This window comes from Gallus gallus, chromosome 9 (assembly GCF_016699485.2).
Source record: "Gallus gallus isolate bGalGal1 chromosome 9, bGalGal1.mat.broiler.GRCg7b, whole genome shotgun sequence".
Lineage (NCBI taxonomy): Eukaryota > Metazoa > Chordata > Aves > Galliformes > Phasianidae > Gallus > Gallus gallus.
In genome coordinates this window covers 15890703-15916312 of record NC_052540.1, presented here as the reverse complement: position 1 = coordinate 15916312, position 25610 = coordinate 15890703, and the positions used below count along the sequence as shown (strand labels likewise).

The following is a 25610-nucleotide window of genomic DNA, read 5'->3' as shown; positions in this document are numbered from 1 at the left end:
CTGCTTCGCCTTGAGTGGCGGCGGCTTGGCGGGAAGTTGTTGCGGGGTGCGCGCGGCGATGGGCTTGCGCGCGTTGTGATGCGCTGGGCTTAACGGCCGCGCGGAGCCGAGGGGACGGAGAGGAACTGGGGCGGGCGCAGCCACAGCCATGCAGGCCTTCCTCAAAGGCCCGTCCTCCATCAGCAGCAAGCCTCCCGCCGCCAAGGAGAGGAGCGCGGCGGGGAGCAGCGGGGAAGGCAAGAAGCTCAAACCCGTGCCCTGGGTGGAGAAATAGTAAGGGCCTGCCGGGCTGGGGGCGGGTCGCGGCTGTGGGTGTCCCCGCTGGGAGACAGTTGCGTTCCAGAAAGAAGCGCGGGGCGGTGTTTATGTTTAGCGCGGACGCGGCCGGACGGCTTCCTGAGCTGTGAGGTCACCGCGGGGAGGCGGACCGGAGGCGTCTGGCGGAGTTCCTGTTGGGATTGTGGCCTCAGCCGCGGGGTTTACTGTAGCTCCTCGGTATCGATGTCATCGGGAAGGGAAACGTCGTCTTTCTCAATTCCCGCTCCCTCTGAAACTGTTCGGTAATAAACTGCATTTGATGTCTTTCTCTTTAGTCGCCCCAAGAACGTGGATGAAGTCGCCTTCCAGGATGAGGTGGTTGCTGTGCTGAAAAAGTCCTTGGAAGGCGCTGATGTGAGTGCTGCTGTAAGGTCTGCCCGAGCACAGGGACGTGTAGGCAGTGCTGGGGGGAGCTTCCCTTTTCCAGCCTGGCTGTGGCCGTTTCTCCGGGCTAACCAAGTGACTTCCAATGGCACGTGGGGAGCTGTGCAGTATCTCTGATGTTTCCAGCTCTCTGAGCTCTGTGGAGCTCTCAGCTCTGTGACGCACTGAGATTTTTCTGGGAAATCTGAACTGGTAAATTTCCTGCTAATAGTTTCAGTGCTGGAGCTTCAGAGCTTCTGTTCTCCAGATGCTGTTATTCAGCTGATGCTTCTGGCGTTTATGACAAAGATTGGAGGGGAAACTTTTCATAGAAAAACTTAAATTGCCACTTATTGCTAATCGGTTCCAGTGATTTACTGGTGCTTCTGTGAAACTGCTAAACATGATTCTTGTCGGTTTTTTCACTCCTCCCCATCCTCAAGTGTGAAAAACCCCTTCCTTACATACATACTAACACATCTTTAGCTCCATATTTCACCTGGAAGGGGCATTTTTGTGCTCCAGAAATGCTTCTGTTTCTATGGACAGCTAATGCTAGCTGAAATGGTTGGTAAGGATGTAAGGATGTTCCAAGAACAGTTGTGATGTGGGTATCTGTTCACTGAGAGCTATAAAAAGCACGTCAGGCTTTTCAGAGAGTTATGGAGGAAGCCTTTCACTAGTTGTGTCCTCTGATGTGCAGTGTGTATCCATAGACTTCAGTGTCTGGAACTTTAACATTGAAACAATTCATTCTTGTTTTGATTAGCTTGAGACTATATATATCTGAAAATATTCATTTAACCAGAACATGCAGAAGCTGAAGTATTTTGTATTTTAGTATGAAGGGTTAAAATGGAGCTGGTATGACAGAACTGGGAAAGACTCATGTAATTGATTTAGTTCATTTCTTCAGATTCAATTTACTTTAAGAACACAGTTATGACCTTACTGTGTAACATCATATTCTCAGAAATCTAGGTCTGAACAGCAGTGCTGCTGTATTTTCATATTTGTCTAGCTCTAAAAATGAGTAAGGAACTGTTAATGGCTGAAGATAACTGAGTTCTGTCATCTCTTCTATCTGGACGCATCAGTCTTGCAGTGTTGCTTAGGTGATGGGTTGTCAAGTTCTATTTTGAGCAACAGCTATTTAAAACCCTTCACTTCTGGATCAGCCACGTATCTCAGATCATGAGCCTTGTGCACTTGTGCTGACTTTTTGCCTCCTGAGTTGAAAAAAGGCAAATTATAACTCCTCTGTATGGTGTTTGCAGGCCTTGTATTTTACCATAGCTACCCAAGCTTAGCAAGCTGTTTGAGAACAAAATTGTGAGAGTTGTTCAAATATCTGATGCTTTCAAAATCTGGATGGTTTTGTTCGTTCTTGAAAGGACTCATTCTGTCAAAAAGGCAGAAGTGTAATTTAAGCTCCGAGTGGCTGACACTTGTTTCAGGAGTTCTTACTGAATTTGGAGATCTGATGGGATCAAAGAAGCAGCTGTGACAATGTGCAAAGCGTGTGTCATGTGCTTTATTTAAACCTTACTGTTGAAAATGGAAAGTTAGTCCTGTGCTGAATTGCTTTTAAGTACTTGTGGGCCTTGGTTTTGGAGCTGCTAAATAGGGCAGGATTTCCAAAACCACAGTATATATCAGTCTAAAATAGCAAGCATTTATCTTGTTATAAATTGGAAAGATCAGAGTCCAGGTGGTTTTGAGCTGGAGAAACTGCTTTATGCCTGCCAGGGCTGTTTTTGTTGCTTTTTTTTTTCTGGATAAACTGACAAATGTTACGGTATTCTTTAATCTTCAATTACTAGATTATGTTTTAGTGATAGAGAACCTAGAAAATAAAGAGTAGGACTATAATTTTGGTTTACATCCTCACTTGTAGTGAAACTCGTAGATGGGTACTTGAGGCTTCTGCCTGTGGGAACTGGTGTGAGCAGGCGGTGCCTGCAGGGATCCTGCCTTCCCCAGTGAGGTTGGAGCAGTGGTTAACCAGCTCGGGTTACAGTCTGTTAAAATTAGTGCCACAGAGTTGCATGAAGGATGAGGCTGTGCTTGTTGACAAAACAGTGCAAATACTGCTGATAACCTCAGTGAGAAATGAGCACAAAAGGGGTTGAGACCAGAGCAGTAATTGCAGCATGGATTTAATGAATTCAGAAACGCCGATTCCTGTTAAAGCTTTTAAGCTGCTGATGCTTGTTTTGAGAATTAGAGTCCGAATCAGCACAGAGCCGTGAAATTATGAATCTTGAAAACAAAATGTCTGCTTGTGCAGTGTGCTGACTAACATGGCTGGTGGTGAATTTTCTACTGTCATTTAGGAAGCCTTTCCTCTCCATGGAGATCTCTAAAAGTATATAGGGAGGCAATAATGCGGTGGGGTTTAATTAAACTTGAAAAACCTCGTTTGTATTGAGTACTGTTTACTTTTCATTAACCAGAGAACCAAGCAACAAATGATTGGCAGAAAGAGTGGGGGAAACTCAAAATGTGTTTTTTATAATAAAATAATGACATTCTGCTATCCATACTTTTCCAGCACATGCACAGTTTTGTTTGTCTTACCTTAGTTTGTAAAATGGAATACGTATTGCCTACGAGGTCTGTCTCTGTTTTGTTTTCTGACTGTGGATCGTACACCCCTGCATTTCACTCTGCTCTTTAGATGTCTTTGGCTTTGCTGCTCTGATTCTGTCTGCATTGCTTGCTATATTCAGCATAGAATTCTTTAACTTCAGTTGAATCTTTAGAAATAGAATGTGAGCCAAAAATAATTCAGACAGAGGGGTTTATATTATTGCTGCTCTAAGAATGTAGAACTGGAACGTCTTCTACTGTCAAAAGCAGTTGTTTTAAAACACAACCTGATCATTTATATGCAGGACTACTTGAAATAGTAGTGCAGAGATGTAGAGCTCCAATGCTGCTTGATTTCATCCAAAATTAGATCATGGCTAACTTACAGAAGTTTGGTTTTGGCCAGCTTTGTTCTCTCCCTGTTGATGTTGCTCTGATACATCCATGGGGATCAGTGCCTACTTGCTCTCCTGTTTTCCTGGGCAACTCTTAATAAAGGAAGAAAGAAAGAAACTTCTCATAAAATAAGTCCTCCATTCCTTTAATAACATTTCCCAGTTAGAATTCATCATTATCTGTGGCTTCCCAGGTAATGTCTTGTTAGCCCTGTGCTGGTATTAGTAATTGTCCAGTCACATGAAAGTGTGCATTTTCAGAGCTCTGCATTACAGTGGTGAGGAATACAGGAACAGTCCTGTGACTGACAAATGAGGGCAGCTTTTATTTCATTTCCAGCTTGTGAATTCCAGACATCCAGCAGACATTTAGTGATGGGGAAGTTTTATGTGTTGTGCTCCTAGATATGATCCTGTAAATATTATTGTGGTCTTCCCTGTGCTTCTTTCATCTTCCCATGTCGGTGTGCTTCCTCAGTGCATTCCTGTTTCTCCTACTAACGTCATTAGTGAAAATGTTTGAAAGATGTGTTAACTTAACCTCTTTGAGAGATGACACAGGTTTCTTCCTTTGAAAAATCTTTGCATTATTTGCCAATGCTATGCATTCCAGCCCATTTTTGCAAGCATCTGCGTGATGTTGTCTTAAAAAGAGCAACTGTTTATCTTCCTTCAGAGCACTACATACAAAGACCTAAAAGTGAAAGTCTTTGTGTTTTTTAGCAAGAGAAGTAGATAGTTTCTGTCAGGTGCTCAGATTCTCTGTAGATTTTCCTGTTTTGTTTGTGGTTTTTTTTAAACACTGCCTTCCTGTTCCAGCTTCCCAATCTGCTGTTCTATGGCCCGCCTGGAACTGGGAAGACCTCCACTATTTTAGCAGCTGCCAGGGAACTCTTTGGGTAAGCTGCAATTGTGTTGCACTGGTATAAGCAGCAATCACGTGTCTTCTAATTGTGTGCCTCGGGTTGTTGCCTGTTCTTATGTAACTTTTGGAAACTTTATCTTATATTCTTACTCAGGAATGACTTCATGTTCTACTTCAGCTCTAATGTCAGCTGTCTTTTTTGTTTGACCCTGATAACTCATGGTTACCAACATGGACCAGCAATACTTACTTGAGGTTAACAGTCGTGGTGACCCCGTGTACCTTGTGTACCTTCAACTGGGTGTTTATTAGCAGAGAAGAGTATGAAAAGAAATGGTTTGCATGTGCTGTGCTGAACTTCGTAAAAGAAGTCCAATTTTGAGAACGTATTCAGTAAGCTGTTAGCTGAACATACATCTTCCTTGAGGCACTTCACAAAATGTCTGTATCTTAATCTTCCTGCTGTGTGCCATTGAGTTACAGCAGGAAGTAATACTGGGGTTCAGACCAACATTTAGCATGTTATGGCTCTTGTGACCTCTGTGTACTTTCACTAAGAGAATTATAACCTGTTTTGAGTAGTGTTTCCAGCCTGATCAATAAGCAGAAAATGCATGGTAAGGTGGCTTGTTGGTGTGATCAAATCTAATGTTGATTATGGTGTCTCTTTCCCCTCCTGTCTTCAGTGTTTGAGAGGATAAGTTCTGCGCAACTCTACATTATGTGATCATCTGAATTCCCAGAACTCAAAATCCACTGTACTCAGTTTTATTTCTTTTAAATCAGAGGTGCAGCTGTATGGTAGTGCTGCTAAATTCCACCTGTATTATATTTTCTAGATATTATTGTTCTGGTATTATTGCAGTGCAGACCACCCCCAATGATCAGATCTGGAGATTTAACTGTTTCCTCTGCACTGCTCACAGCATATAAGTAGGACACACAATACAGTGCTCTGTGCTTATCAAGGCAGCTTCCTATTGCTTTTTCCTGGGTAACTGCTGTAATTTTATGCTTCATTGTTTTTTGCAGTCTGGGAATCAATTTTAAAAAATACCTAATTGAAATTCATACATAACAGTAACGATCTCAACTTAATTGTGGTTTACCGAAGTGTGTTATTCAGTAATGCTAGCAGAAATAATACCTGTAGTTCAGAAGGGCTGGAAGGGTTGATGGTATGCTTTGTCACACACCGTTACAAGCATTAACAGCTAACATACTGCAATAAACATTTTCCAGGCCTGAGCTATTCCGACAAAGAGTCCTGGAGTTAAATGCCTCCGATGAGCGTGGAATACAAGTGATCCGTGAGAAAGTGAAGGCTTTTGCTCAGCTCACAGCATCTGGAAGCAGAGCAGAGTAAGTGCTGAACCTGGGCTGGCTCTGTTTGATGGACTTTCTTGCTTAGGACAAATTACATGATTGTTTTGATTTGGGTGAATTTCATAATTCTAACACTGCTCTGAAATGAGCACTGCAATCAAGCCTGCAATGCGTACAGTACTTTGGCTAAGCTTTGACTTGATGTAGTTTCACATAAAATATGACTTACCGTTTGCACTGATATTTTAGCTTGCCTGTGTGTCTCCTGGATAACAGATTTCTTATCTTTCAGTGGTAAAGTTTGTCCTCCTTTTAAGATTGTGATCCTGGATGAAGCAGACTCCATGACCTCAGCAGCCCAGGCAGCCTTAAGACGCACAATGGAAAAGGAATCTAAAACAACACGTTTTTGCCTTATTTGTAACTACATCAGCAGGTGTGGAAGGACTTTGTTACTTATTTGAACTTGTTACTCTTCTTCCTATTCAGTACTTCTTATTTTGCTAAGTTTTCAACTTATGTATTATTTCAGTGTTACAGTTTGTTCGTGTTGTTCGCCTCCATTGCTTCATCTGCATGAATGTGACCATGTAATCATTTGGCAAGCATTTTTCTTTTTCAGAATAATTGAACCTTTAACATCTCGCTGCTCCAAATTCCGCTTCAAACCTTTGTCAGACAAAATCCAGCAACAGAGGCTATTGGATGTTTCTGAGAAGGAAAATGTGAAAATCACTAGTGAGGTGATTACTGAGTAATTTTATTGTTTAATCCAGTGCAGAACTGCATTGCAGTGCAAGGACCTGAGCCAGCATAGCTTTCCAGACTTCTCAATTGCACAAAATATCACATAGAAAATAATTTGGGTATTATTCTCCTCACACAGGTGGGGATGGAATGTTCAAGGTTGTCTTAAAATCAAACAAATGTCTACCAGAGTAGATTAGAGGAAAAACTGTTGGGCTTTTTGCTCTGTACTGAGTATAACTTATGGAACTTAAACCCATACTTCATTCTGAAATTGCCAGCATGTGTTTGAAGTGCTTACAACTTATACAGTTGTAATGTATCTAGTGCTTATACTTTCTGGATTACACTTGCAGCTACTCCAGATTTGATCAACATGAGATTTTAAGGCTGGCTGACGTGGGTAGTGACAAAATAGATGTTCTGCTAGGTAATGTTGTTCATTTGTATTGTTCAAATCTGGTACTTCACTTCTCTCTCAACCTCTTTGTACATGGTGAAGTGCTAGGTATAATTCACTCCACTGTATATCACTTTGCCCCTTCTGAATATGTTGCTTCACAAAAGCTATATGATTAATACAAGTTGCCACAGTTAAAATACAGATACGAGTGTGGGTAAAGCAGTAGATCACTGCATAATTGTGCACTGCTGTCCCAGGTTTCATTTCAGTTATGAGACAAATAACTTGGGAAAGGTTTGGTGACACATCTGTGGCATGAAATCCTGGTTGTGAGATCTCTCTGCATTAGGTCTGTGGTAGCATTTCTATTAGCAGAGAGGTTGCTCTGTAACTTGTGTATTGAGGCTGTCTGACCATCTGCTTCAGGCATTGCCTGATGTTCTATAGTCAATTTGCTGAGAGAGTCTACTGTGTTTTAACTAACAGTGAAAATACAACTTGGCATTTTCTCATGTGATCTTTCAGGCAGTATCTTACCTTGTTAAAGTGTCAGATGGGGACTTAAGAAAAGCGATTACTTACCTTCAAAGCGCCACTCGCTTGATGGGTGGGAAGGAGATCACGGAGAAGACTGTCACTGAAATTGCTGGGGTAAGCTTTGTTTTACAGCTTCTCCTGTAGTAAGTCTGAAAAGCATTTGTGTATGAAGTATGCTTGCTATCTTGGCTTTAGCAATGGACGCCGTTCCCATGAAGGTCACTGTCATTCAGTGTCACTGAATGACTGATTGTGAGGACTGAGAGGTTTTCTCTTGGAATGGAATGGAAACAGGCAGTGGCTACTGTGTGTGTTTCATAGAGCAGTTGTGGTTTTTCTTTTCTCTTTTCAGTGAACAGTGCACATATAACGTCTAGCTCCATGAAAAGAGCTGGATTTCACTTACAGGTAAACATAAGTCATTTCTAAGAAGCCTTTTTAGCCTTCTAAGAATTATTAGGCTTCTTAGAAAGAAGACAGATAATAATAGCCTGGAGAAGCATAGAATTCCATTTGACAGCTTATTGAATGGTACTTAGTTAAACAAAAGGAACACAACTTTACATCTCCATAAAGACTTTCAAGTTTTTGGTCATACAGACCTTTCAGATGGTGGGGTAATCTTAGGACAGGAGATGAATAAAGAAGCTTTGAAAGCAGACATTCAGCTGACAGGAATGATGATGTGTAGAGGGGAGAATGTCATCAGTACTCCCTGCTCTGAGATAAATAATGGCATCTGTCAACTCTTCTCTTCCAATTTATTGACTGATGTTGTTCATTGGGCTTTTTTTTTTTAATTATTGTTTTTATTGCATCACTGGAGAGAAAATTGATTTGCTGTGTTCCTTCGGTGCAGTATGGTACAGAAAGCATTGCTTGTTAAACAAGGTCTTCCATTTAGTGTCCCAAATAAATGACTGTGTGTTTGATCTATAAAATGGCTTTGACAATTCATTATCATTATATAGTTCTATATTGGGGATATTAAGATAAGAACAAATAGGAAAGCTGAGTTCCCAGTTGTTTGTTTTTTTTTTTTTTTAAAGTTATCCACTCTAAGAAATGTGAGTGTAGAAGAATGAAATGGTCTCCTTTATGAACAGTTCCTATTTGCTGCTGTAAACATCAGCTTCAGTCCTGACTGAATTCTGAGCGCACCAAGTTGAAAGTAAGAAATGTAACTTTTTGTTGCAGGTCATCCCAAGAGAAACAATAGATGGGCTGCTGTCCGCCTGCTCCAGTGGTTCATTTGAGAAACTGGAAACAGTGGCAAAGGTAGAGTCCCTTAGTGCTCTAACCTGAGTATTTTGCTAGGTCACTGCCCCATGAGTCCATTGTTATGGCACTGCAGCTGGGAGCCATGTGGCATTTAGATCAGTCAGGAGGTGCCTTTCAAGAAGCCTGTCTTTCACCTGGTGGTATGCTGAGCTTTCCCTTCTGAGGAAGCTGTGAAAGCTGCAAAACCAGATTCCCTACCAATGTAGCTGTCTTTCTCCTGAACTAAACTGGTGGTATGCAGAGCTGTTAGGCAAGATTAGGCACAGTAGGAATTTATAGTGAGGTGCTTAGCTCAGAGCTTCAGAATTGCATCTTCAGTGGACAGGACTAGTCTCTGTACTAGTCACCTACTTAGCAACACAGAAGCTGTGTTAGATGAGAAGTATCTGAATAAAGCTGTAATAAGCCTTCAGTCTTAAAATAATTCATGTTAATCTTACAGTTCAGTAAGTTTGTCTTACCAACTGCAGTGACTTAAAATAGATCTTGCTGGAGAAGGCACAAGCTGCTGGTTGATGGAGGTGGATTTATTTTCTTTAATACAAACAAAAGTTCTACTCTGAAGAATGTGAAGTTCCTAATATCGTGAGTTTAAGTTTATCCAGTGTTGAACTGGATCCTGAATGTAGGAGGCATCCCTGTACCATTCCCTGCTATGGTGGGGGTTTTGCTTCAATATCAGCGCTTGATAAACAGTTGACAGAATTTGACTCCATGCTCTTATGAAGTTACCATGCTTTATGTTTTGAACCACATTGCACTGACTTTTCTATTTTCCTAAACCTCTGTCTGCTTCAATGGCTTAATGGATATTCTTCTCAATATTTACTGCTGTGTGGCACTACTGGTTTAACAGAAACAAAAGGTCCATCTTCGGTTGCCATGGTTATTTTAGTTTAAAAAGTTCTGGCCTTACAGTTCTCTGCATGTCTGAGGTTAGTCAGCACCAGATGAAGAAAATAAATCAAAGTTGGCTGCACTTCAAAATGTGAAGGCTGTGAAACTCTGTCACGTGGTGCTGTGGATGCTGAGCTTTCCTAATTTTAGACTGAGCTGGGACAGGTTCATCAGAGGTTGCTCAGAATGGCTCCAGCTAATGAAATCCCTGAGATGTGAGTTGTCTGAAGCTGGGAGAATATTGAGGCAGACACCACGCTATGCCTGCTGTGCTCTTCCCTAGGTGCTCACTTCGGGTCACGGTGAGGCAGGATGCAGGGCTGCATGTGAACTGCTGACTTGTCCTCTACATTAAGTTCCACAATAGGTTCCAGTTCAGTCTTCTGGTTCAGACAATTTTTCAGATTGGTGTTCCATTTTCCTGTGTTCTACTGCTTAATTTTATTTCCATTTTCTGCTACCCTTACACAGAATCTTATAAATGAGGGGTATGCTGTTGCTCAGCTTGTAAACCAGCTTCATGACATCGTTGTTGAGAGTGAAGACTTCAGTGACAAGCAGAAATCTATCATCGTCGAGAAGCTTGCAGTAAGTTTTAGTTTATTGTCTTAGGGGAAAGAAGTTATTTGTCTACAGTGGTTAATTTCCCCCTTTTTATCTTGAGAAAAGTGATTAGCTCTGATTTATAGTTTCCAGTATTTCTTGGTGTAACCCCAGTAGAACAGATTACTACCCCATCATTTGCAGTGCAAACAGTGCATCTCCCTTTGTATTTATGAACTGTGAAGTGTTGGCCTCCTTCAGAGCTTGTTCTTCCTCGTGTGGTCTGAGGGGACGTGATGTGCAAACACTGCAGAATTTGGAGCCAAACGAGTACCCAACTTAGCCAGGTTGCTCTCCCTTGTAGTATGAGACAGCTGTCTGAACACAGCAGTTTGTAAAGGGTTTTAACTTCTCATTTCTGTTTGCAGGAAGTGGACAAATGCTTGGCAGATGGTGCTGATGAATACTTGCAGTTGATAAGTCTGTGTGCCCTTGTGATGCAGCAGCTAACACGAAACACATAACTCCTCCAGCAGTAAGCCTGGGGGTGGTGGTGGGACCTGCCTACTTTTGTATTGTTTTTACAATAAAGTAACTGCTCAGCAGTTGGAAGCAGTCATGGTTTGATTAAAAGAAGCATGAGAGTGACCTATTAGCTTATTTGAGCCTGTGCTGCTAGCCTTTCAAAATAGGAACCACATTGAGGCTTTCACAGCATAACAGGTAACCAAACAGCAGTTTTTACTCCACTTACATGAATGCAGTATTATGAGACATAAAGCATAGAAGTGAGGTAGCTGCTCACCCTCCCATTAACAACGCCCCACCAACTGAAGAAAAAGACTTACAATATAAGTGAATATAGAAGTATTTTATTGAACATTCAAACTTCATTAAGACATGTGCAATATGGCAAATTTTACTGGGTTTAACCCTAACTAAGACAATAGTATGATTGCTTGCTTGCTGGGGCTTAGCAACAGGGTCCAGATCACACTTACCACTAATTAAATACTTTATTGAATAAATACATATCAAACAAAAATGCATTTTAATGCTCTTATAAAAGTTTTGAGATTTTGAAAGGCCTTTCCAATTCAATCTGAAGGGTAAGTACATACAATAAAGGAAGGTAGGCTAGTTTAACATAATTGGCTGATTTTATACAGCACTTATATCTTTTAGTCCATAAGTAAATTATTAAATGATAAAGAACATCTAATACAACCACTTCTATGGAACTAGGAAATAAATTTCTAATAAAGAAAAAATTTACAGACCCCATGACTTTCCACCCAACCCCAACAGTCTAACCCTAAAGTGGATAAAGCCAATGGCTTTCCCCACAAGAGCTCACGACAAAAAGTCGCTTCGCTTATCAAAAATCTGTATTTCTGATCCGTTATGAGCATTGAGACAAGATTCAATATATCCCCAAAGAAAGAAGCACAATGCAAGTGAATCGCCTATTCAGCAACAGCGAGCACTGCATTCAAACCATCTCCTCTCCAGGGATTAAATGAGATCAGCCACATTCATTGGCATCTCCTCCACTGTAGTATTGTAGAATGTCTCAATATCACGCAGAATCCTCTTGTCCTCTTCAGTGACAAAGTTTATAGCCACACCCTTCCTGCCAAAACGACCGCCTCGGCCAATTCTGCACAGAACAGAGAACACATTTACACACGAGTTAACTACTCCATTCACTTCAAGTACTTTAAAAACGAACAGATCCATTCATTCACTGCTGTTTTTATCTGCCAGGGGCCACTTTGTGCCGTATTTACAGGACTAGCTGCTGACCAACGTCACCTCTGGTTAAGAAAAACTAGCAGTTAGTGCCAACAGTACAGAAGAAGTGTCCATCCTATGGAGAGTAGCAGAGCAGAATAGGTTATACTTTTGGCTGCAAAGTAAGATCCTCATGTAATGGCTGGTACTGCAGTACAGTGTGCTAGCTCATGTACTGCTAGCTCCTCCCTCCTCCCCTCGAGGAACTAAAAGCCCATACCACACACATCCAATCTCAATCACGTGGTGTACAGAGAGCTTATCTTCTGAAAATCAGAACTTCTGAAGTTCATCCAATAACATGGAACAGCACACTCCATTTTGATTTGATATTAATGGCTTCCAGTGGGAAAACTTAGGGTGAGTCTGTTACACACTATCAATCAATTCAGATACACCCACCATCAGTTCTACCTTCCTGTGGACTGCCCAGTACATCACTTCATCAACAAGGGCTACACACAGAAATGGCTCACAGAACTTAGTGTATAGTCATGACAAAAGAAATATAAATACCGACTCGCTCTTTATTCAAACTGTGCCGCTTACGAATCCACGTCCTAAATTACGTCAACGCCGTTTCTGAGCACCATCCTGTGTCATCAACTGCTGCTATCGACTCCTGTATTTTTTTACATCAAGTAACAAAGCACAGTTTACTTAATTTAGGGACAGTCACTGAAGCAGTTAAACTAAACCTAGGGAAACAAAACTCAAATTGCTACCAGAAGACACACACCACAGAGGAAAGAATACCACTGCAGGAGGAGCCACCGAGAGCAAACAAGGCACACAGAACATGAACACAGTTACACCTCCAGGAGTGAAGGCAGATTTAAACCCCTAGGCTTGCTAACATTAGTGACTGTGCAGCAGCAGTAGAGCAAGTGAGGATTAGCTAGGACCTAGGATCCAGCTAACAACCTTGCTGTCAAGATGCTATGCCAATAATGGCATTGTCATCTGCTACAATCTGGAACACAAAGAGGCAGTTCACCCACAGCTCAGCAACACATGGGTCAGCCATTGCTGAACTCTGCATGTATCTAAGTTTTCCCACTGCTTTTTAATAATTGACTTGAGCTCTGCTCCTCCCTCATCTCAGGACTGTCTGTGCAAATCAGGGCTTTTTTCAAGCATAAAAAAAAAGCCAATGCGTTTACTTCCTGCTAGTTTTTTTTCTCCTTTGTTAGCAGCTATTGTATGCACGGATGGGTAACACTCAGTGACAAAAGACTAACAGGAAGAGCGGGTGAGGATCTGTGCCAAGTTCTGTACAGAGCACGGCATTCAGTGTAGCATACAAACTGCAGGACAGAGCAAACTAACCTGTGAATGTAATTTTCACGATTGGTCGGCAGGTCATAATTTATAACCAAAGAAACTTGCTGCACATCAATGCCACGAGCCTGGAAAACAATACAGGACCTTTAATGCAAGTCACCGTCTTTAGATTACGTTACTCATCACGTGCTTTTGTTGACTACATTGTTAGTGACGAACTACAACTGTGTAGTCCATAGTGGAGCATAGTCTTTTCTCTTCCAAGAAGCTCCAGTAGTTCAGGCTACAAGAGCCTTCACTCAATTATGAAGCTTTTGGCACCACACTGAAACAGAAACATGTTCCCTGCGAGGCAATACTCACCAGCAAGTCAGTAGTGATCAAGACACGGCTTGATCCTGATCTAAACTCTCTCATGATAACATCCCGCTCCTTCTGGTCCATGTCACCATGCTGCAGTTAAGAACATGAGAATTACCATGGGAATTCCAGTACTCCAGGACCAGAATATCTTCAGAAGTAAGAGGATGTATGAAACCCAGCGTCCCTACCTGCTGTGGGAACTAAGCAGGTAGGGATAGAAGGAAACATTTTTCTTTAAGCAGGGGGAACGATAATACAGCACTGCACAGCTATATCATAACTTATCCTGCTTTTATTAGCATTGCTTTTCAGTATGTAGCTGCCATTTCAGAAGCTGTGTGGGAAGAACAACTCTTACCAGAGCTGAGACTGTGAAGTCCCTGGCATGCATTTTTTCTGTAAGCCAGTCCACTTTTCTCCTTGTATTCAGAAAGATAACAGCCTGAGTAATGGTCAGTGTCTCATACAAATCGCAGAGAGTATCCAGCTTCCATTCCTGAACACAGCAGAAACAACAGGAATAAGAACTCTAAAGCCATGATCAATAAACCATGCCCTACTGTGCACTTATAATTAACACAACCTGGAAAACCAGAGCAATACATGAAGTTCCTGCAGCAACTGTTGCACCGGATCTTCTGACACAGGACAACGGACATTAAGAAAGAGGTCCACCCCGGTCATTTTCGATCCAGAGCATCCTTTTTCTTCTTCTTGCGTGTACTCTACTAGCATTATTACAGAACCCAAAGCTCAGCCTCAGCTTCTGTAATTTTAGCACAGTGCTTTGACAAGAAGGTAACATTTCTGAACTCTCCCATCACAGGTGTAACGGATACCAACCTCTCTTTCAACATTAATGTAGAACTGCTTGATACCCTCCAGAGTCAGTTCTTCCTTCTTCACTAGAATCCGGATGGGCTCCCTCATGAACTTTTTGGTCACTTCCAACACATCCATTGGCATTGTAGCTGATAGCAGCACAACCTAGAAAGCATTGCTCTGCATTAGCACACACCTAAGACATGACATTAGTTTCTGCTCTAGTCACCCTAATCAGGAAAACTGGAACCATTAACAAAAGCAGTGACTGCATTGCTGTGTTTATGTCACAGCACCAACCTGACCTTCTGTGAGGTCAAGGCAGACAGGACAGCAATTGAGCAGTTGTCAGCTATACCTGTAACCAAATCTGCACCCATCGACTTGACCAGATAAGAAGATTTTTACCTGAATGTTAGTGCTTAATTTTTGAAAGATCTCATAGATTTGATCCTTAAATCCTCGGCTCAACATTTCATCAGCTTCATCCAGAACAAACATTTTGATCCATTTAGGTGCTATCAAAAAAACAAAAAAGGAATACTTTGTGAAGTTTCAGGAACACACAACACTCCGTTAGTTGGTACCACTGAGAGAAAAGCCAAATCCATACTTACAAAGGTAGCGTCTGTTTAACATATCAAACACACGGCCCGGAGTTCCAACCACAATGTGTGGAGCTTCAGCCTGAAGTTTCTGCATTTCATTGCGAACATTTGTGCCACCAATGCAAGCATGGCATGTTGCTCCCATGTAATCTCCAAGGGCCAGAATTACCTTTTGAATCTAAAAATAAAACCCTTCTGTGAGTAGCAGCTACTGGCACACTCAGAGCTGTATCACTGCTGCTTATGGACTGAAAAGGATTATGCTGCTCTAGAGGCTACAGAGACCTGTCTCTCATTTTGCCCTACTGCTCATTATTTAGGTGTTCATTAGAAACTGTAAGTCAGGGACAGTTCTGAAGTTATTTTTTCATCCTTGCTAGTTTTAACTACCTAAAGGTGATTCCCAACTATCTGCTAAGTTGAAAAGCAAGGCCTCAGAAGCAAACTGAGCTGGTAACATCTGCACATAAAGCACATCCAGAAAGATCTTAGGAAAGCGCCCTGTGATCTGTAGAGGCTTTAAAAGAAGCCTCATCTCAGCAACATCTTCAGACTAAAAAACCAAGGACTAAAACACCTTCAGTCAGAGGCCCTTGCTCCACTGATTTTTTAAGAGTTCTTCTCTGTCTCATCTAATACATTTAGTTTTACCTTCCAGAAGACTCTTTACCACAGCACTGGCGTCTTGGCATATACTAGTTCTAAAAGCAGGGCAAATTGTACACAATTGATTTTCTACTCTGTTTTGAGGTCTGGTCATTTTAACCTTAAAAAGCCAGCATTACTGGGTTACATAAATGATAAAAAATTTAAATCCCTTAAAGTCTGTTCAGTACTCCCACTTACTAAAACAGAATATGGAGCCCTGAGGGTGAGGTGGACATGCAATGTAACATTAAGGCAAGAAAACATCACATTATTACAGAGATAATGAAGTGACCACATGCGCACTGCAGTTTTCATGTTGCACAACTGCACGCAAGTTTAAATAGTTCCAAAAAAGCCCATTTTGTTTCCACTCAGAACACCGTACTTAAATAACACTTTTTTTTTTTGGCTGAAGATGCTCCCTCAGAACTGTGTGCAGCAGAGCAGCTGCTTCCTGCAGCCCTGCCCCAGCACACCCTCCACATGCAGCACAACCCTTCAAGCAGGCAGAGAACTCGTGGGGCAGAAGCCACTTCATTTCCCCCATTACTCAAGACGAAAAGGGTTCTGAATGGATGAGTTACAGCCCCTTAAGTCTGTTTATTGTCTCACAGTTGTGAAACCTGAAACCTATGCAACGCACAAGCAGCTTTTTTTTTTTAACTACACTATCAATACCTGTTGAGCCAGTTCTCTGGTAGGGGCCAATACTAGTGCTTGGGTCTCCTTGAGATCAATCTCCAACTGCTGCAGGATGGAAATAGCAAATGTGGCTGTCTTGCCAGTACCTGACTGAGCTTGAGCAATCACATCATACCCTAAAAAAAGTAGGATACACGTTTACTGTTCCCACACAGGTCATTCACGTTTAGTTTTATTTCATTCCCTTTGAAATAAGTGATCAGCATTACAAGTTCTCTCCATTTCAGGTCAGCCCCGAAAGATGGTGTACCATCACATCACTTGTTCCATAGAGATTAAAAACACGTGTAAACGCAGAAATAAAAGGAGCATTATATTCTCTTTTTAACGTTTTCTGGATTAACGCGTTACTACCCACGGTGAAGCAATCACTCGCCTACCTTTGATACATGGAATAATAGCTCTCTGCTGAATAGCCGAAGGCTTTTCAAAACCATAAGCATAAATGCCCCTTAGAAGGGATTCTTTTAAATTCATATCATCAAAATTGTCGACAATCTCATTCCAATTGCTCTGCAACAAAGAAAAAAACCCGCGTTACTCCACGCGCGGCCCAACTCCCTCCATCGGGGACCGCTCCGGAGCTCCGCTCACCTCAATGACACCATCGGGCTCCATTCCCTCGGGGCCGCCATGGTCTCTGTGGGAGAACAACGCCAGCGTTAGCGACGGGCCGGTGACGGATCGGCCCAGCAGGTGCTCTGGTACCGTGCCAGCCGGCCGCCCCGACGCTCTGCCCGAACCCTCGGCCCATCGGACGAACGTCCCCCGGCTCCCGCCCCCCTTCCCCGGGGCACCTGCTGGAGGCGGCGGGGAAATGGCGGCCGCCGCGCAGTGCGAGCTCCGCCGCAGCGCCGGGCGTCAGCGCGGGCGGGGGGGGGGGGTGGGGGGGAGGAAGGGGGGCGGGGGGAGCGGGAGCCGCCGGCCGCGCTGCGCTACCCCCACCCGTCCGCGTCAGCAAGTCTCGCGAGAGCTCCACCCCTGGGATTGCGCAAATCGGGCACCGCGGGCGGCGAGGGAGGAAGGCGCCGGCACAGCGCCTCGAGGCCGCGCCTCAGCCCCGCGCCGCGGACATGGCCGCGTCTTCCGCCGGGCCTCAAAGCCGGGGCCCGCGGAGGGAAAGGGAGAAATCGGTGGAGAAAAATAAAAAGGGAAATAAGTACCCGTAACAAAAGCGCTGCTGTTACATCACGCAGCGCACAGGGTTGGATCGGAAGTAAAACCAGCCCTTTTTTAGAGATAGGGAGTTCTGAAGGAGATCAGCAGTAAGAACGAGAAGCCCGAGGGAAAGGACTCAACCGCGGCTGGAGGGGGACGCAGTGGGGACGCGGGATGGAAACGTCTGGAAGCGGGAGGGGCCGGGAGAGGCCGGCAGCGCGTTTCGCCGCATTCCGCCCGCATTCCTCCCGCGCGATGAAGGGGCCCGGGGCCTCCGCGCCGCGCCGTACCTGCTATAATCCGCGGAGCCGCCTGACATGTTCCGATGACCAGCGCTGTCCTCAACTGAAAAGGCAAAGCTTCCGCGGCGGCCGCCTTATATACCCGCCCGCTGCCGGACTCGTTTCGCTCCGCTCTGCGCATGGATATACGCCTCTCACCGCGGGGAAAAAACGCGAATTCCCGCGGACCGAGGCCCCTCCGGGAGCGATCCCCTTCTGCCCGGCCCGGGAGGTGCTCTCAGCGGGAGTTCCTCGGCCCTCAGGAGCCGCGAGGGCGGCGGAGCCTCGGACTACTTTTTCCTCCCCTCGGCGCGCGGAAGGATATTGCAGCAGTGGCGGAGTGACGGTACCTCGCTCCTTCCTCTCACCCCCCCCTCCCGCTCCGTACGGGGTTTCCCACCCTGGCCCTGCTGCAGCGCGGGGGAGGGGAGCGCGGGTTGCCGTGCTGAGGGGCCGCTCCGCAGCATGGCTGTGCTCTGCGCACGTACCGCGTCGGTTGTTTTTAAAGCTCTCTCTGTAGAGTCCGAGGATGGCAGGGCGGAGCGGCTCCCTCGGGTACTGCGGGGCTCGCCCCCCGACCCCCACACACAGAAGTGCCCCCGCTGTACAGAACAGCTTCCCCGCGTTACCTCACGCCGAGGGCGGGAAGGGGCGACCCGCCGCGCTGGGGGCGGGAAGGGCCGGCAGAGAGGAAAGGAAACAGCGGCAGCGGGTGCTGCCCGGCCTGCCTCGTGCGGGGTAAAACGGGACCCTGAGGTGGTTCTGCCCAGCCGTCAGGGATCGTGCCCCTTGCTTTCACGTTTTGGAAAAACGCGTTGATGGTTTTAATGCGTCCCTTGGGTTTTACAGCAATGTGTTCATCAATAGTTCTTATGTAGGCAAATAATGTAAGTTGTAAGGCATCGTTTGTGCCCTCTTTAGTAGGAATACGTGAGTCACCTCTGAAACTTGTTTCCATAGTGATTCTATATGAACAAGTGCAGTGCTTGGAAAACACGACCCTTTACTTGTCAGGAATACCGAGAATTGTACAGAATTGTCTAGAATATCTGCAAGGAGACTCAGAGAGGCTGAATGTTCCCATCCTATGGCAGCATCTGCTGGGGAAGCGCCTTTAGAAGTAGCAGCACGTGCCAGTATCTGAGCTGAATTGTACAAACACGGCCTCTGGTGACCTGCCGTGCTGCTCCCAGCCCCTGCCTGCCCGTGTGGCTGGGAGGGCTGTGGTGTCGTTCTCACAGCCCCACAGCAGTGCCTCAACGCCCTCCTGAACCACGGTGGTGTTCTTCTAAAGCTTTGGATTCGGCTTTAGTTTATCTGCAAGAATGCGTGGAAAGGCTTTCTTGGCACGCGGGGCATTTAGGAACCTCGGCCATCGTTTTTCAGTCCTTGAAGGCCCTTCTAAAAAACTATTAAGCTGCCATCTCAGAAGCAGGTATAGCACTGAAAGGTCAGACTTCGCCACTGACAACATCGGGGACTGACGCTGGGATTTGCTGCATCCTCCGGCTTTAAAGCTTTGTAGGCTTCATGCAGCCATCTACAATGAACGTTTGCTCGAGGCCCCTCTTTTTGTTATCATTGGGCTGAAGTGATACCAAAAAGATATTGAATAATAGCTTTGTCTGTGCTGCTGTCATTAGGATCCACGGCCGCGTTTATATGCACACGCTATGCACTTGGGTGGATGTCTCCCCAAAAGACAGTCTTGGTGAATCATGAGATCTTTGGTGGGAATGAACAGAACGACGCATTTATTAATACGGGGTAGCAGATGGAACAGCTAGCTTCGCAGCTGGGTTTCCAGTCATTACTCATACAGATCAAAGTAAAGAATGATATATCTAAAGAAAGCAGTAGGAGTTGACACCTCCTGAAGCTGAGCTCTAGTTGAGCAATCCCTTGGAAAATTTCAGAAAGCTCCTTTTAGAAATCTCCTACCATGACTTGAACGTACCATGAAGCTGTCACGTACTTCTTGGGAATGCTGGAAAACCCCGAGGTCTCTTCCTGCACTGGACTCCAGTCTTGTGCTGCAGCTGATACTGTGCATTAAATAATTCCCACAGCTAGCGGGGCAGAGAAACATCGTACACAGAGTTTATTCAAGGTAGGTCATGCTGAGGATCAAGATGACTTATTAGGGTGTTGTTAGCAAGAGGTAATGTTTTTCAGTTCATCGTTCCCAAAGGATCCTGCCTAAACAAAAGCACGCTCCCTTGGATGTAGGAGTGGATAGCAAAGATTCTGGAATGTCTCCAGGGGAGAGAAAAGGTCTGAGCTCCAGGAGTCCCGTGCTTGTTATTTAACTAGTCCCAGGCTTTCATTAATGCTGACTTATATTGCCATTCCATTGAAACTGCAATCTAAACAAATTAAAGAAGTGGTTTATTAGGTGCAGTATTGTTAATGCACTGAGGCTTGTTTTGTATTCTCCAGTATTTTGGTATAATTTGGCATCCACAGTGTGATGGTTTTAGTACATTAGGCTGCTAGGTTTGATTTATCATCCTTTTTAGAAGTTATTTCACAACTTTGGGGTTTTTTTTCCAGACATTTGGTGCTCCCTGTAGCTGCAAGCAGACTTTAGCTATGAAGTCTCCATGATGGCCATGTCGAGTGAAGTGAGAGCGCTTCCAGATGTGGCTTTTTCTCTCTTAGTTGAAGATCCATCTCACTGAGTCGCTGTGCTTTAGGCCCATAAGTAACACTGTCCAAAATGCTTAAATGAATTAGGAGCCGAGTGCTGTGCAAAGCCAATGGGACTGAGGCTGCTTTATTTCATTTCTTATTCCTTTGTGCTCAATGTGTTCTGGACACTCAGACTTCGTGCCGAGGCCATAGGGTGGATTGGGCCTTTTGCTGAGCGGCTGACTCACTTGTCTGAAATGTATGCACCGTGGTTTGTGGCTGTGCTCCCTCATTGCTCTGAGAGCAGGTCTCCAAGCAGTGCTCCTGCTTCAGTTCTGTATGGTTATGTCTCAACCTGAGTCCTCTCATTGCCTGTAATGTAACGGGTATTCCCAACGCAAATACTCAAAGCAGAAGAATGTTTCTACTTCTGTCATTTTTTTAATCATTAATACCTCTGTGTGCTGTGGAGCTCTATGGTCATACTTTCAGGTCTTGAATGCTCTCCTTGCTGAGTGATTGCATTATTTCTTACAGTTGTAGAGGTTTGTAACCGCACCCTGGACACGCCTGCAGCTGAGCTCTGTTCTCCAGTATCTGAAAGACTCGGTGTGACCACAGCCCTGTCATTCTAGCAGTTAAATCGAATAGGTGATACAAATTAGAGGCTTTCCATTGACTTCTATTGGAATGAAAAGTTTGCACTTCAGTATTTTTCCTCTGTGAAGTGGGGAAAAAGTACTTTCCTCAGAGGCTATGCGTGGGCTAGTGTTTGAAAAATGTCGAGATACGTAATGGGAAGAGGCTTAGAAAGCATTTGATAGGAGTTGCCTGCATGCTTTCAGGATAGAGTTTGTTCTTTCTATTGCAAAAGCAAAGAAAGAGCGATTAAGCAGGTGGCAGCTGCTGATAACATCCGGGCAGTCCTGGGGTTACATTTGTTTTTTAAGTTAATTAGGAGGCTTCTCCACTACCCTGGAATAGCGTGTCATGTATTTCCCTGAGAAAGTCTTCAAATAATGTTTTTTCCATTGTTGAGAAAAAGGTAAATTTAATTGTATAAAGAAAGCACTTTTCCCTTTGATATTGGCGAACCATCTAAGTAACTTATTTGTTCTCATGGTTGTTCAATTTGGAATCCCCTGAAGATGCCTGAGATTTTTAATCACTGAGCTGATTTCACTTCATTTTTGAAAGAGCCATACTGGCTGAGCTGCATCTGTATTGAATTTTAAGTACCTTTCTTCATTGATTAAGCATGCCTCCAAGAAACAGAGTGGTGTTTCTGTCCTTTCAAGGAGGACCCAATGCCTGTGAGCTGTAACAAGACAAGCCCCAGCAGCTCTTGGATTGTACAGGGCTATATCCACAGCATCACAGTCTGTAGTAAAACAAAAATCCTCAAGAGATCCAGCCTTGTGTGTGTGCTGAACTCTCCATCTCCTCCAGCAGAGTGTCTTAACCTGTAAAACAGAGTATTTTGTGTTTAAAGAGCTTGTTCCTACCTGTAAATGTTAGCAGTAAAGATGGTCATTAATAAAATGAGCTGTGTCGTTAGAGGTATTGCCTTGAGGTAAACCTTGGTTTCCAGAAACTGAAAGTTTTCCACAGAGCTTTAATTTTTGTAAGAAATTGGCATCTGTTTATTTCTGGAGGTAAGCACAGCTCAGATTCCCCGAGCTCTGGTTCTGTCAGCAGTGCTGTCTAAATAGGAGAATACAGATGAGTACTTTCAGCTTTGTGCCCTCATTTCATCTGCCTGGAAAATGAGAATTATAATCTCCTATTTTAGAAGCGTCCCTTAGACTGTAAACTGTTTAAGGACCGATTGCTTTCTGTGCTATGCTTCTATCTGCGAGGTGGTCATTCCGGAAGGGGAGCTGAGGTTTCACCCGAGTAAAAGGTTTTTAAGAAAATCAGTGGAGGTAAACACTGAGGTCTGTTTAATCACTTTTGTTTTGTTAATCCTTGTGAGATTTTTTGTTTTGTATTAAAAAATGTAATACTGGGAGGCTTTCCTCACTCCCAGTGTTACAGCTGCATGCTGTTGTCAGGACTGGGTCTGAAATGAGCACCTAAAGCTGCCAAGGAGCTCACTTGTGACCTTTCCCCTCTTTTGTTTGTGGTTTCTTTTTAGGGTAGTGGGGCACCTGTAGGCCAGCCCTTAGCTCCCATGATTTGTGCTGTAACCCACCCTAGAATGCTATTATATTTTGTTTTGTATGCTGAACAAATGCTACCAGGTACAGCAGAAATGAATGTGTAAGGTGCAAGATGGTGAAAAGCTTGTTCTTTTATCTTCAGGTGGTGCCCAAGAACAGCTGCGCAGGTTCTCCCAGGATCCAGTGATGCAAGCACAGCCAGCATACAGGTGATCATGTTATTTTGGCTTGGAACTGCTGCAGCACTGCTTGTGCTAACCCAGGGCTTCGTGACACTGCTGTCAGCAGTGAAACCTTTGTTCTTTACACAGCAGGAAACAGAAATGAGAGTTCATGTTGAATTACAGAAATATGTTGATTTATTTCATGCAGATCTGGGAAGTGGTTAGATGAAAATTTACTGGCTTTTTTTCAGTAAATGAAGCAAATATATGTTCTGCTGATGAAAGTCATTTTATCTTGTGCTAGGTACTATAATAGCTTTTAGTAATTCTTCTGAGTCTTATACAGTTGTTTTTTTTTTTTGCTAACATATTCAACCTTTATTTGTAGCACATTCTGCTGATTAATTTTGAAGTGGAAAAAATAGGAAAATTAAAATATGTAAGTGAGCAGATGTCATGGATATTCAATAACCACCCATTCCTACAGTTTTCTCTTTCTTTGCTCATTTGCTTTCTGTAGCTTGTGTTACCATTTCCAAATATGTTGCCATGCATTGCAAGACCATGAGATCTTGTATGACATGATTCCTTTTGTTTTAGCAGGAATTGAACAAAGCACTGCTTTAGTCTATTTGTCAGTAATGAGTAAAGACTCAATTACAAAATATTTACAGCTTTCTGGACTTATGTGGATGTGATATTTTGTGCATCTTAAGCTCAGAGTTTTTCCATTCTCATGTTTCTGTATGAAAATCTGAGTATCGCAGGGATTTTACATACCTTCAATTCATTACACAAAAGGAGTTCTCTAGTTTCCTTTACTATTATTCATTTGCATTGCTAACCTTCATCTTCTGGATATAGAAGTTTGCACCTCTGGGAGCACATTTTTTCTGAAATCACATCAGAACTATGTTTGTTAATTCTCACTGCATTGGAATTGTCTTTGCTAATTTACTGGGCTAACAAACTGCATGTCTTTCTGCAGAAGGAAAGAGAGAGAAGTGTGAACCGTAAAGAACTGCTGCCTCAGAGCTGCTGTTGCCATAGAGCTTCTAATGAGGAAAAAACTGCAGCAAGGATTTCTGCTGCTGCTGAAGGTAAGATGAGGGCACGCAAAGGCTGTAGGAGGGGGTGGGGAGGCAGAGGGAGGGAGAAGAGGAAGAAAGTCTGCGTCCTTGCTGTCTAAAAAAGGAAATTCAGTTTCAGTGTACACGAGCAGAATTGCTGGTGCAGAAGAACAAAGCTATCTCGGTTGTTTAGGGTAGCAGGAGTGATGAGCAAGCAAGCGCATTCCCATGCTTTCAGGAGGAAATGCTGCAAAGAGGGGAGGAGAAGCAGAGCTATCGTTTAGAAAATACTGCTGCTTCCAGATACCTGATTCTTGGCACTGTGCTGCCGTTAGGATTGTTCCCCAGGGTAAAGACAACTGTGGAAAAAAATCAGACAGATAAGCAGGAAGTGAAATTAGTGCTGAAAAATTTCAGCATACGCTTACAAATTCTGTCAGTCTGTATTAAAATGTGTTACATTCAGCAGTATAGTACTGTGAAGCCTTTCAAAATGCAACTGCAAGTGTGGTTGTTTTTTTACAGTGAGGTTGCTATGATAAATTAATCCTTTATCAATCTTTAATGCTGAATACAGAACTGATGTCAGACCTGCTTTCCGTGGAATCTCTTGAACAGGGAAAGCTTTGTAGGATAAGACTCTCCATGATCTTTACAGAATTACCCACGAAATACTCATCCCAAAACCTGTTGCCACTGTTTCTACATGTCTGTTTTGTCACATACTGCAGCTTTTTGCTATTGCTTCCTTGCCCATTCTCTCAGTCTCCTGTCACTTTCTGAGATGACTTAAGCCATGTGCCCTGCCCAGCAATCCCAGCACACCTGCCATGTTTTCACAGCAGGACTCTGAAGAGAATAAAACAACTTTTAGAGGGTGTACTAAAGACAGCGATAACTCTGAGTGTCTTAGCTATGTTGATAAAAGTGTGTTGATATTGCTCAACCACCTGTTCAGTGTATTGAGTATGCTTGGATAGAACAGAATTGTGTTTTTCCTTTGCAATTTCTTAATTTGCATTTTATCACCACTTATCAAATGTTGGACTGTTTCTCCTGGAATTCTGTCTGAAGATTGACACAGAGTGAGTTTCTCCAATAGCAGCCTGTTAGATTGATCGAGAATCTTTGGTGCAGGCTATAAAAAAAGTATATTTGGGATTCTGATTGTTGTCAGCCTTACAGTCTCTCACTATGACATGGTTATTCCATGAGATTATAGCATCTGTGTATGTGTCATTTCTGAGTTGTGGATTGCACTGCGAGAGATATTGATTATGAACACATCAGTTGCTATTCCAGAGGTATGTCATGAGGAAACAAATGTGTAAGTGTACTTTTTAGGAGTTTGACTCATTTTGTGAGTCATACTCGTTTTGTCAGTCTCATGCGCAGCAGATAGACTATCTGCAGACTTTAGAACCATTCTTACCTACTACAGTCCTCAGTGAAGCCAGTGAAGCCATGCTATTAAGATTTGCATGGATCCCTTGAGCTAACACATGAAGATCAAATCTTAATCCATGATTGAGGTAACCCTCGATGATACAAGCATTTCATTCAATGTCGGCAGGAAGTTTAGTGATTTTCTGCTCCAAAGAGTTACTAGTATCTTGCTGGAGTGAATAATTATGTATCTGAGTTCCATACACCATT

At 43.6% G+C, this 25610-nt stretch overlaps 3 protein-coding genes and 3 non-coding genes across 8 annotated transcripts in view; 2 read left to right on the top strand and 4 right to left on the bottom strand.

The window, feature by feature from the left end:
- The first annotated feature begins 7 nt into the window (after positions 1-7).
- On the top strand, positions 8-10872 carry RFC4 (replication factor C subunit 4). 2 transcript variants are annotated; one of them, XM_046898425.1, is made up of 10 exons: positions 8-273; positions 594-672; positions 4488-4567; positions 5776-5895; positions 6152-6295; positions 6482-6602; positions 7535-7660; positions 8744-8824; positions 10196-10312; positions 10696-10872. In XM_046898425.1, exons 1-10 carry the CDS (start codon positions 149-151, stop codon positions 10789-10791), a joined length of 1089 nt encoding a protein of 362 aa, XP_046754381.1. In that variant the 5' UTR covers positions 8-148; the 3' UTR covers positions 10792-10872.
- A 247-nt stretch (positions 10873-11119) lies between these two features.
- On the bottom strand, positions 11120-18001 carry EIF4A2 (eukaryotic translation initiation factor 4A2). Of its 2 annotated transcripts, NR_171279.2 has the most exons (12): positions 17937-18001; positions 17083-17128; positions 16869-17001; positions 16465-16604; positions 15148-15316; positions 14939-15048; positions 14552-14695; positions 14067-14204; positions 13709-13798; positions 13391-13470; positions 12578-12683; positions 11120-11927 (listed from the first exon to the last, which is right to left on the bottom strand). NR_171279.2 is itself a non-coding variant. In NM_204549.3 (11 exons), the coding sequence occupies exons 1-11, from the start codon at positions 17963-17965 to the stop codon at positions 11783-11785; spliced, it is 1224 nt and encodes a 407-aa protein (NP_989880.1). In that variant the 5' UTR covers positions 17966-18001; the 3' UTR covers positions 11120-11782. The 2 variants fall into 2 exon arrangements, 1 of the variants encoding a protein (NP_989880.1); NM_204549.3 differs by lacking the exon at positions 12578-12683.
- On the bottom strand, positions 13873-14000 carry LOC112533088. The gene has a single exon (XR_003076858.1). It is a non-coding gene; the product is annotated as a small nucleolar RNA SNORA63 (small nucleolar RNA).
- On the bottom strand, positions 14328-14508 carry LOC112533095. The gene has a single exon (XR_003076865.1). It is a non-coding gene; the product is annotated as a small nucleolar RNA SNORA81 (small nucleolar RNA).
- LOC112533097 lies at positions 16682-16751 on the bottom strand. The gene has a single exon (XR_003076867.1). It is a non-coding gene; the product is annotated as a small nucleolar RNA SNORD2 (small nucleolar RNA).
- SENP5 (SUMO1/sentrin specific peptidase 5) overlaps positions 17472-25610 on the top strand; it is a 138054-nt gene continuing 129915 nt past the window's right edge. Inside the window, exons 1-3 of the mRNA XM_040705719.2 lie at positions 17472-18273; positions 22863-22929; positions 23873-23984. The gene's annotated coding sequence lies outside the window, so the exon portion shown is untranslated. The remainder of the gene's footprint in view (positions 18274-22862; positions 22930-23872; positions 23985-25610) is intronic.

Bases quoted from the DNA above. Each gene is read 5' to 3' on its own strand.
- EIF4A2 (NM_204549.3), bottom strand. From the start codon at position 17,965: ATGTCAGGCGGCTCCGCGGATTATAGCAG. The intron at 17,002-17,082 runs GTGAGCGGAGCT...TCTTTGTTGCAG, and splicing joins AGCCCGATGGTGTCATTGAG to AGCAATTGGAATGAGATTGT. The intron at 15,317-16,464 runs GTATTGATAGTG...TTTTATTTTTAG, and splicing joins CCAGAGAACTGGCTCAACAG to ATTCAAAAGGTAATTCTGGC.
- RFC4 (XM_046898425.1), top strand. From the start codon at position 149: ATGCAGGCCTTCCTCAAAGGCCCGTCCTCCATCAGCAGCAAGCCTCCC. The intron at 673-4,487 runs GTGAGTGCTGCT...TTCCTGTTCCAG, and splicing joins AGTCCTTGGAAGGCGCTGAT to CTTCCCAATCTGCTGTTCTA. The intron at 6,603-7,534 runs GTGATTACTGAG...GTGATCTTTCAG, and splicing joins ATGTGAAAATCACTAGTGAG to GCAGTATCTTACCTTGTTAA.